The 10,966-nt window shown below is 45.9% G+C and overlaps 1 protein-coding gene across 1 annotated transcript; it reads left to right on the top strand.

The window, feature by feature from the left end:
• The first annotated feature begins 3,730 nt into the window (after positions 1 to 3,730).
• On the top strand, positions 3,731 to 5,255 carry LOC130262665 (potassium/sodium hyperpolarization-activated cyclic nucleotide-gated channel 4-like). Its single transcript, XM_056509981.1, has 3 exons — positions 3,731 to 3,767; positions 4,004 to 4,115; positions 4,195 to 5,255. Exons 1-3 carry the CDS (start codon positions 3,731 to 3,733, stop codon positions 4,739 to 4,741), a joined length of 696 nt encoding a protein of 231 aa, XP_056365956.1. The 3' UTR covers positions 4,742 to 5,255.
• Positions 5,256 to 10,966: the final 5,711 nt, after the last annotated feature.

Raw genomic sequence — 10,966 nt, 5'->3', positions numbered from 1 at the left:
CAGATGTATTTCTCTTGCAGCAGTGATTTTGCAGAAGGGTTCAGTTTTCCTCCAAAGGTCCAGGGATGATGCGGAAAGGTCTGGTCTTCCTCTGGATTCCAGAGGAAAGGTTCCTTTTCCTCTGGAAAAAGACCACCTTGGTATTGCTAAGTTTGCAGATTTTATCTAAGAAGGAAATCCTTGGCTCCTCCCCCTGGCTAGAGCATCTCCCAGTGGGATGATGTAATTTTTTTCAGTCATGCAGTGGGACTCAATGGGCGATTAACAGACATATCCTTCTGGAGGAAGGAGGGTTGTGGAAAAGATAAAGAACACTGCCCCATCTGATTTTTAACAGATGCCCCATTAGCAGAGATCTCCCATGAAGATAAGGAACTCTGCTAAACCTGGTTTCAACTGTTCATGAAGATGGTGATAGAATACATACTTTCGGGAACATCTTTACATTGTAACCTAGGACAGTCTGGGACTAAGTTCCTGAACTTTTAACAAGATTTTAGGGCTTTTTATTCTCTTAAGGCACTTACAGTATATCCTTACTTAAAACTGAAACTTCTACTTCATATTTATGTGATGTAATAATATTCCTACTTACTTAAAACTAAAACTTACACTTCTACTTCATGTCTGTGTGACTTAATGTATTTTAATTTCTGTAAAGGCTGCAATTCCATCCCTGCATTTTTCTCTCTTTCTGAGGGACTCAGAGAGGCTTCTATTTTACACACTCCAACAGGCTTTGAGGTTGGAGTGGGGCCCCACAGTGAAGGACATGGGGAGCCCATATTAGGGAAGATCCTGATACTTTCTGCCAATTTGGAGAGCTCTAAACGGCTTGTGGTATACTCACACTGATCCTCCCATGGGGAGTGGAGTTGGAGCAGAGCACGAAGGTCTCAGGGCTTCCATTAGTGGTGACCCCGTTTGTGACGGTTCAAGGTTGAGCTCTGTGAGAAGCTCTTCCCACACTCAGGACACTCGTAGGGCCTCTCCCCAGTGAAGATTTGCCAATGGACAGTGAGGTCAGAGTTTTCCTTGAAGCTCTTCTTGCAGTCAGGGCAGCGGAAGCGCCTCTCCTCTGTGTGAATCTGCTCATGTCTAAGGAGTTTGGAGCTGGTCTGAAACCTCTTCCCACACTTCAGGACACTCGTAGGGCCTTTCCCCGGTGTGGATGCGCTGGTGGCTTCTGAGGCAGGAGCTCTGCCTAAAGCTTTTCCCACATTCCAAGCAGGTGTAGGGCCATTCCTCTTGTGTAGATCACCAGGTGCCGCATCAGAATGGAGATGTCACTGAAGCTTTTCCAGCATTTCCCACACTTGTAGGGCTTCTCCCCACTGTGGATCTTCTGGTGTTTGATCAGGTCTGAGCTTCGGCTTCCCGCATTCCAATCACTCGTAGGGCCGTTCCCCAGTGTAGATCCTCTGGTGCTGCATCAGGGTGGACCTGTCTCTGAATCTCTTCCTACAGTCCCCACACTCGTAGGGCCTCTCCCCAGTGTGGATTCTCTGATCCTGGATCAGATGGGAGCTGTAGCTGAAACCCTTCCCACATTCCAAGCACTCGTAGGGCTGTTCCCCAGTGTGGATCTTCTGGTGCCGCATCAGGCTAGAGCGGTAGCTGAAGCTCTTTCTAACATTCCCCACACTCATGGGACTTCTCCCCAGTGTGGATCCTCTGGTGCTGGATCAGACGGGAGCTGTAGCTGAAACCCTTCCCACATCCCAAGCACTTGTGGGGCTTCTCCCCTGCATGATGCTTCTCCACCAGCTCTGAGTTCCACCTGGATCTTCGGGCCGCCTTCCCGGCTCAGGGAGGGTCTTTCCTCCTCGCAGCTCCCTGGGCTGGGTTTGCAGCCCCTCCTTGTGAGGGATCTCTGGGGCTTTTCCTCCTCCTCCATCTGTCAATGCCTTGGGAATGAAAAATCCTGGTTTGGGGAAAAAACAAGAGGAGAGGGCCTTGGCATGGGGATTCCTCCTTGCCCAAGTGCAACTCAGGAAGACATTGGGCATCCTGTGTAAGAACCTCCAAAACACCAAGATTTAGCCCAAAAATGCTCCAAACATCATGACACAGATGAAAACCCACCAAAGAGCAAGATTTGGCCAAACCCCCCACCAAAACATAAAGATTCAACTGCTGCTGAAAAAAAAAAAAACAACACCAACATTTATCCCAATAAATGTCACAAACACCAAGAGTCGCCCCTCTCAAATCACAGATACCTCTCCCTGGTCACCAGCTGCATGTGATGTGGACAATGTTCTTGGGGCCTGGGGAGAGGCTGCAGATACAGGGAGGGGTGGAACTGGAAAAACTGCTCTTTCCTGTTTCTGCTCCTCCTCCTCCTGTGTCCGTACTCTTCCTCACATTCCTCTTCCTCCTACTATTCCTCCCTGTCATGCACAATCCCACCTTTTCCTCCCACATGAATCGTTTGACCATTTGCATTGGAATTTTTTCTGTATATATGTGGGTGACTTTAAGTGATAGCAAAATTTCAGTATGGGATTTTCGATGTTCACCTTTCAAATAGATTTTGCAAAACTGAAGAGCCTTAAAGGTGACAGTTTAACAGATAAAAGGTTAATAGAATATTGTTAATAAGAAAAAAAAAAAGCAGATTGTGGGGGTCCACATCCAAAGTCATCCAATAGCTGCTCTGGAAGAGAAGCAGGGGTTCCAGACAGCCAGGAGAGGAGCTTTAGAAAAACAGATTAACCCTGCTGGGGCAGAGTGTGGACAAGGTACCAGGGTCTTCTTGCCTGGGGAGGCAATTGGGCTGATTCCTTCTGTCCTTCCCCCCAAGCTCTGCCTGCTTGCACAGATGGAATTCGCACAGCTAAACGCAGAGCCCATAGTGAGGATATCTGACTGCAACAGAAAATGGTTAAGCTGCAAAGGGAAACAGCAAATGGAGAATGTTGTGAAAATTTTACTAAAAAAAGTGGGGGAGAATCATCCCTCTCTCCACTTCAACATGTGTTATCACTGTTGGTAATATAGGGTGTATTAGAGTATTGGGGTGTTTTTGCTAATCTAGACAAATCATTTGGGAATCCAAGTATTTGCTGATTTCATTTCAGAAAAGTGGTCAATTGATGCAACCCTGTCTGGAGGGAGTGCCCAGAAATGGTGAAAAGATGAATAGACAGCAGAACAAATCCTAGAAATCCATGGACCAGCCCCTGGGAAACTTTAATGAATTCACATGAGGAGAAAGAAAATCCACCGATATTTTGAGTAGCACCATTAGATTAAAAACCAAATATTATTCTCATTCTTACTATTATGATTAATATTCATACTAATACTGCTGCAGTTGTTATTATTACTGCTATTATTATTATTGTTACTGTTATTGTTATTTACTAAGGAATATATTATCAGTCCTCGAAATAACAATCAATTGGCCACCTCCAGCTCCTGACCCTCCTGCTGATAAATCCAGGGAAATGAAGAACAAAACATTTCACCATGGGATGGGATCAGAATACCTATTAACAGAAGGAGGAGAAGTTTGTGGAAAATTAAATTACTCAAACTGCTGTTTCCAAACAAATGACAACTGAAAAGTGGTAAAACAAGTAACAATGGAAACAAGAAAGCAGATCATGCACCAGTCCAAACAGGGAAAGAATGGGAGATAGTTTTCGTGGTTCCCTGGCAGACCATGGGTTAAACAAATGCTGTTCCTCCTCTGATGTGCTGCAGCAACTCTCATCTTTTTCCCATGCACGACACCTTGCCGAGTGCAGCTCATTCAGCAGGTGAGCAAGGGGATGCAGGTGGCAGCCAGGCCTCCTGATCCAGAAACGGCTACAAAAGGACAGGCAATGAGGTCACTGAGAATAAACCCAAAATCAAAAAGCACCCAGGAAGAAAAATACAGGGTCAACGAGTGAATCTGCTTGGAGAAGGGTGACCGTGCCCTGTGCAGAGCCCGCCCCTCGCTGTGATTGGCTGATTCTGCTATCACTCTTAGTTGTCCGCGCTGATTGGGCAGAGTGGGACAGACGGGCCCTGGTGCTGTTCCCTAGAGCACCCCTGGTGCAGCAAAGGCGGCAGTGTGCCAGCATCTGTGCGGGCCCGAGAGCAGCGGCCGCGGCCGGAGCCAGGTGAGGCGGCGGCGAAACTCGGAGGAGGCCCCAGCGCAGCATCCCAGGGATATTACCGCCACCTCTGTGCTACCCACAGGAACCGGGACGAGCCAGCGCTGCTCCGGCAGCGGTTCCTGCCGAGGTCCAGCGGGAAGGAGACCGCGGGCAGCCGCTCCCGCAGCGCCCTCAGCCCAGGGGAACACGAGCCGGGCACGGCACAAGGAACCCGCCAGAGCCCCCTGCCGGCCCCTCCACCCGCAGCGAGCCCCGAGCCCCCGCAGAACCAAGCGCGGCTCCCACCTGCTCTGGGGCGTCCTCCGAGCTCCGCCGTCGCCTCACTGGGCTCCAGCCGCTGCCTCCGCTCCCGGGCCGCACAGACGCTCCGGAAATGTCGCCCTTGCTGCGCCAGGAGCGCCCTGGCGGCGGCACCGGGTGTCGGGCCTGTCCTGGATTTGCCCAATCAGCCGCGAGAACGAGGAGTACCGGCAGAGTCAGCCAATCGCAGCGAGGCGCGAGCTTTGATTACGTCATGGACTCCCGTTCCTTTTCCTGAGCTCCGCCATTTCTCGGAAACCTCGCCTGAGAAGCGGTTTCGGCGCTGGGCTCAGCCCAGGCATCAGGACAAGGAACCGCTGCTGCCCTAAACCACCGGGAGCTCGGGGTGAGCAGGAGCTGAGAGCGGTGGGAGCCGGGGGTGAGTCCGGGATGGAGCCGGTACCCACCTTGAACCCCGGCAGGAGTCCGAGCCCGGCAAGGGGTGTTTGAGAGAGGCCCCGGAGCTGTGCGGGAAAATTCTTGCCAACAGAGGTTTGTGTGCACAAAGGAGACAGAGGAGTCCTGTAAAAGTGACTTTATTAATGAACAAAGGGAGAGGCTATGGGCATTTGTCATGCTGTCTCTAAAACGCAGCCTCCTTTTTATCCTCGTTTTCCCGGCTGCATCTCCCTCTCCCTTTCCCGAAAAAAAAGAAAAGATACTTGGAAGGTTCAAGTTTCCCGATCCGCCTACTGCATGTCCTTCTTATTATGCACCTCTCCTTTAGTATAACATCCGATTTTCACGGCTCTGTTAAGTGTTTCTCCTTCTCGAAGTTCAGGAATTGAGCAGCATCTTGGGTGAGCAGCAGTCCATGTCAATTAATAAAGTTTTCTGAAAGTGAAGATTTCTCCCATTGCTTTCTTATGCACAAATTTCTGGCCCTATCTCCAAGCAGATTCACTCGTTGACCCTGTATTTTTCTTCCTGGGTGCTTTTTGATTTTGGGTTTATTCTCAGTGACCTCATTGCCTGTCCTTTTGTAGCCGTTTCTGGATCAGGAGGCCTGGCTGCCACCTGCATCCCCTTGCTCACCTGCTGAATGAGCTGCACTCGGCAAGGTGTCGTGCATGGGAAAAAGATGAGAGTTGCTGCAGCACATCAGAGGAGGAACAGCATTTGTTTAACCCATGGTCTGCCAGGGAACCACGAAAACTATCTCCCATTCTTTCCCTGTTTGGACTGGTGCATGATCTGCTTTCTTGTTTCCATTGTTACTTGTTTTACCACTTTTCAGTTGTCATTTGTTTGGAAACAGCAGTTTGAGTAATTTAATTTTCCACAAACTTCTCCTCCTTCTGTTAATAGGTATTCTGATCCCATCCCATGGTGAAATGTTTTGTTCTTCATTTCCCTGGATTTATCAGCAGGAGGGTCAGGAGCTGGAGGTGGCCAATTGATTGTTATTTCGAGGACTGATAATATATTCCTTAGTAAATAACAATAACAGTAACAATAATAATAATAGCAGTAATAATAACAACTGCAGCAGTATTAGTATGAATATTAATCATAATAGTAAGAATGAGAATAATATTTGGTTTTTAATCTAATGGTGCTACTCAAAATATCGGTGGATTTTCTTTCTCCTCATGTGAATTCATTAAAGTTTCCCAGGGGCTGGTCCATGGATTTCTAGGATTTGTTCTGCTGTCTATTCATCTTTTCACCATTTCTGGGCACTCCCTCCAGACAGGGTTGCATCAATTGACCACTTTTCTGAAATGAAATCAGCAAATACTTGGATTCCCAAATGATTTGTCTAGATTAGCAAAAACACCCCAATACTCTAATACACCCTATATTACCAACAGTGATAACACATGTTGAAGTGGAGAGAGGGATGATTCTCCCCCACTTTTTTTAGTAAAATTTTCACAACATTCTCCATTTGCTGTTTCCCTTTGCAGCTTAACCATTTTCTGTTGCAGTCAGATATCCTCACTATGGGCTCTGCGTTTAGCTGTGCGAATTCCATCTGTGCAAGCAGGCAGAGCTTGGGGGGAAGGACAGAAGGAATCAGCCCAATTGCCTCCCCAGGCAAGAAGACCCTGGTACCTTGTCCACACTCTGCCCCAGCAGGGTTAATCTGTTTTTCTAAAGCTCCTCTCCTGGCTGTCTGGAACCCCTGCTTCTCTTCCAGAGCAGCCATTGGATGACTCATATATGCCCCCCCCCCTTTTTTCTTTTCTTATTAACAATATTCTATTAACATTTTATCTGTTAAGAAGTTACCTTTAAGGCTCTTCTAGTTTTGCAAAATCTGTCCTAAACGTGAACACTGAAAAACCCATACCAAAATTTTGCTAAGAGCCGTCCATATATATACAGAAAAATTCCAATGCAAATGGTCAAACGATGCATGTGGGAGGAAAAGGTGGGATTGTGCAGAAGGAGGAACAGTAGGAGGAAGAGAAATGTGAGGAGGGGTAGGGACACAGAAGGAGGAGGAGGAGCAGAAACAGAAAGGAGCACAATGTTCCACGCCTCCCTGTATCTGCAGCCTCTCCGCAGCCCTAGGAGCGTTGTCCCCATCACATGCAGCAGGTGAGCCGAGAGAGGGATCCATGATTTTCACAGGAGTGAATCTTGGTGTTTCTGAGCTTTGTTGGGCTAAATGTTGGTGCTTTGCTTTTTTTGGGTGTGGGGGCTGAGTCTTTATGTTTTGGAGGGGGTTTTGGGTAAATCTTGATGTTTGGGGTTTTTTTGGTCTGTGTCCTGATGTTTGGAGGATTTTTGGGCTGTGTCTTGGTGTTTTCGAGGTTCTTACATACACAAGATGCCCAACAGCTTTCTGAGATGAGCTTGGGAAGGCCCTCTCGTTTTTTTCCCAAACCAGGATTTTCATTCTTTTGGCACAGGCAGATGGAGGAGCAAAAGCCCCAGAGATCCCTCACGAGGAGGGGCTCCAAACCCAGCCCAGGGAGCTGCGAGCTGAAAAGACCCTCCCTGTGCCAGGAAGGCAGCCAGAGATCCAGGTGGAGCTCAGAGCTGTTGGAGAAGCGTCATGGAGAGGAGAAGCCCCACAAGTGTTTGGAATGTGGGAAGGGTTTCAGCCGGAGCTCCAACCTGAGCCGGCATCGGATGATCCACAGTGGGGAACGGCCATATGAGTGTGGGAGATGTGGGAAGAGCTTCAGAGAGATCTCCAGTCTGATCAAACACCAGAGGATCCACACTGGGGAACGGCCCTACGAGTGTGGGAAATGTGGAAAGAGCTTCAGTGAGATCTCTCACCTGATGCAGCACCAGAACACCCACACAGGGGATCGGCCCTACACCTGCCTGGAATGTGGGAAGAGCTTTGGGTGGATGTCTGCCCTGAGAAGACACCAGCGCATCCACACTGGGGAAAGGCCCTATGAGTGTCCTGAGTGTGGGAAGAGGTTTCAGACCAGCTCTGATCGCCTCAAACATGAGCGGATTCACACAGAGGAGAGGCCCTTCCGCTGCCTTGACTGCCGGAAGGGATTCAAGCACAACTCTGACCTCACTGTCCACCGGCGCATCCACACTGGGGAGAGGCCCTATGAGTGTCCTGAGTGTGGGAAGAGCTTCTCACAGAGCTCTCACTTGATCCAACACCAACGGAGGCACTACTAAGGGAAGCCCTGTGAGTGCCCTGATTGTGGGAATAGCTTCGTGCTCTGCTCCAGCTCCATCTCCCATGGGAGGATCGGTGTTGGATGATCCCCGGTGTCCCCTGTTGGGCAGAACCCTGGTGATCCGTGGTCCTGGTGATCCCTGTTGGGAAGAGACCTAGCTGGGGGTGCTCTGCATCATCCTGTCTCCCTGTGGGCAGCGGCAGGAACATCCATTGGGACACAAACCAACATTGGGAATTCCTTGGGGAGAGTGGATTTGTTGACTTTCAACCCCAGAAATTCTTCTGCTTTCAGTCCTGTCTTCTGGTGGCATCAAGGAATACTGAATGGTCTTGGAGGTCTTTTCCAACTTTAGTGATCGCAGTTTTGATTTTCTGTTACTAAGGAGTGTCTTTCATAGCCAAATGGTGATGGTTTGGGGCAAAGGCTAAGATTTTGGAGACAGTGAGGTGGAAACCTGCGTGGTTCTTTCTGACCCCCAGTTCTCTACAGGCACCAAACTCCGGAGCTCTATAGGCTCCTACTTGTCAGGTAATCTTAAATAAGCAAAGCAGCTAATAGTTAACATGGTTATTTATTACAAAGCACATCTTATTAGAAAGCACATCAGTCTTAACAGGTAATAGCAAAAGCAATGGCAAGCAATGACAAAAGCAGTAGCAATAAGCAATAAGCAATAAGTGAATGGCTAGAAGCCCTGGCAAAAGCCAATAGCTAAAAGCAACAACTCTCCCAATACTTATATAGGATTTTTCCAACAAGGTAAGATGTAAACTCAGATCACCACTCTTTAACCTATTAGAATTCTAGTTTCTTAGCACACCAGGTTATGTATAACACTACGCATACACTCTACCTTGTTATTATCTAAGAAATGTAAGCAATATTCTTACTATAACTCTATTATGTCTAAGTCCTGTCTACAGCTGTAGGCCTGGAGCCTCTACTGAAGATATCACTATATTTGCAACCTTCAGTAGAACACATTCTACTACTGTGGCATTTGAAACCTTTTACTTACTAAAAGCATCAGAACTCACTCTAAAATGTATTCAGTCTGTGCACTCTGGTTTCTCTCTGAAGAATTCAGAGAGACCCCTGACTCACTGACTCCAATATCTTCCCCTCCTCTTAGAACTGTAAGGATACCCTTAACAGACTTATTAGTCATTTTTCAAGTGCATGGAAAAAACAAGGCACTATGATTAGCACTAAAAAAACTTTTCCATCCATGATGCTGAATTCCAATCCACTAAGCAAACCATCCAAACTTGACCATTCTGAGACTCATACTTGCAGGCAACTTGGCTTATTTTCTCCTCCTGGATGGCCCTCTGGTAGCAGAGGTCATCCTTTTCATCAAGGTCTGGCATGGCATATGCCCCCAGCACTTAATGCCTACTGGGTTGCAGCCAGAAGCAGAACTAAAAATTTTCTTGGTGGCAAACACAGTGGCCAACGCAGTCTTGTTCTTGACTATTTCAGGAGGGTCTTGGCCAGCCTGCTCCTTTCATCTGGTCATCAAAGCAAAACTTCAGCTGCTTCATTCAGGAACAAATGGTTATCATGGCAAAGCACACATAGATTACATTAACAATATAATACAAGGATAGCTAAACAAGTGAATAAGAGCTTTTCTGGGATTGTGTTGGACAGACATATGATATTTAAACTTAATACATTAACCTAAGTTACTTAAACACTTTAAGTTAGCTAATTGACAAATCTGTACTACTAAAAGCAAACAAAGCAGAAGCATAAGCATAGCATGTAATTGAACTTCATCTTTTTCTTAAAGTATTATATAACAAAAAATTCTACAGTATTGCTGATTCCCTTGCTTTAAAAAAAAACAAACTCAAAGTTCACAATCTTCTGCAGGTAAAACACAATGAAACAATCAACAATACTTTAAATAATATACATACATTTATAAGATTAGATAATCATCAATCTTTAAAAAACTGTGTCATCACCTCAGAGTCTGCAAACGGCTGACAAACCTTGATTCAATGAGGAATTAGATATTCATGTGTAGAAAATAAGCATCAAATTCACCCCAGAATTAGCTTCAGCTGCCATATTGATAGTGTCAAATTGCCAAGTCAAAATGACCGGAATATTATTTTGATGCAGAAAACACCTGGGTTTATATAATTTCCCTTCCAGGTAGAATTTAAGGCCTGGCCAGAGCCTAAGTTCTAATTGGAAGAGAACTACCTGACTTCTTTTTTTTTAAAAAAGCACAGGCTTCTTAGGAACAAAAGCTACAATTAAACACTTCAGAGTGAGAAAGAAATCAAACTCCGTCAGCAGCTTGCTCTCTCTGAAGTTTTTCCTCAGGATGAGATGCTTTGAACATGGCAGGCTGCTGCAGTGCTTCTGTAATAACAATTGGGGAAAACTGTTAAGACTAGTAATTCAGAAGAGACTTTCAACGAAGTTCAGATAATTTTCTTGGAACTCTGAAAAATACTTAAAATCATGAGAAAGCACAGGGTCAGGTTATAGGAGACCTGCTAAAATAAGGGAGAGAATTAGTAAAAATTAAAACAAAGTAATATTAAATTCACAACTAATTATCTTCATACATTTGATTCAGGGGCATGTCTGGAGGCTTTCTAAAATTTACTTGGAGCGTTGAAAGATTTCAGGTTAAACAATAAAATAGAAATCAAAATCATTCTATAATACAGAATTCATACTCTTAATACAATAGTTTTGACATTAAATACAGAAACAAAATTTGAGTCTTAAAAATCGAGCTGATAGATAAATACTGTTTTTCCAATATATATAAAGGAAATTTTGGATCGAATTAAATTTTACAAATTTTACAGATGATGGCCCTAGAAGTGGTCCTGATTTGTGTTCACTTTGTGTTCACTTAGCATTTCATTGCTAATTTGAGAAATGTAAACTAGATATTTATTGCAATCTAGTTTAAAG

This window comes from Oenanthe melanoleuca, chromosome 25 (assembly GCF_029582105.1).
Source record: "Oenanthe melanoleuca isolate GR-GAL-2019-014 chromosome 25, OMel1.0, whole genome shotgun sequence".
In the NCBI taxonomy this organism is placed as follows: domain Eukaryota; kingdom Metazoa; phylum Chordata; class Aves; order Passeriformes; family Muscicapidae; genus Oenanthe; species Oenanthe melanoleuca.
This window is presented reverse-complemented; position numbering and strand designations above follow the sequence as displayed.

Bases quoted from the DNA above. Each gene is read 5' to 3' on its own strand.
- LOC130262665 (XM_056509981.1), top strand. From the start codon at position 3,731: ATGCACGACACCTTGCCGAGTGCAGCTCATTCAGCAG. The intron at 3,768-4,003 runs GTGAGCAAGGGG...CTGATTGGGCAG, and splicing joins GAGTGCAGCTCATTCAGCAG to AGTGGGACAGACGGGCCCTG. The intron at 4,116-4,194 runs GTGAGGCGGCGG...TGCTACCCACAG, and splicing joins GCGGCCGCGGCCGGAGCCAG to GAACCGGGACGAGCCAGCGC.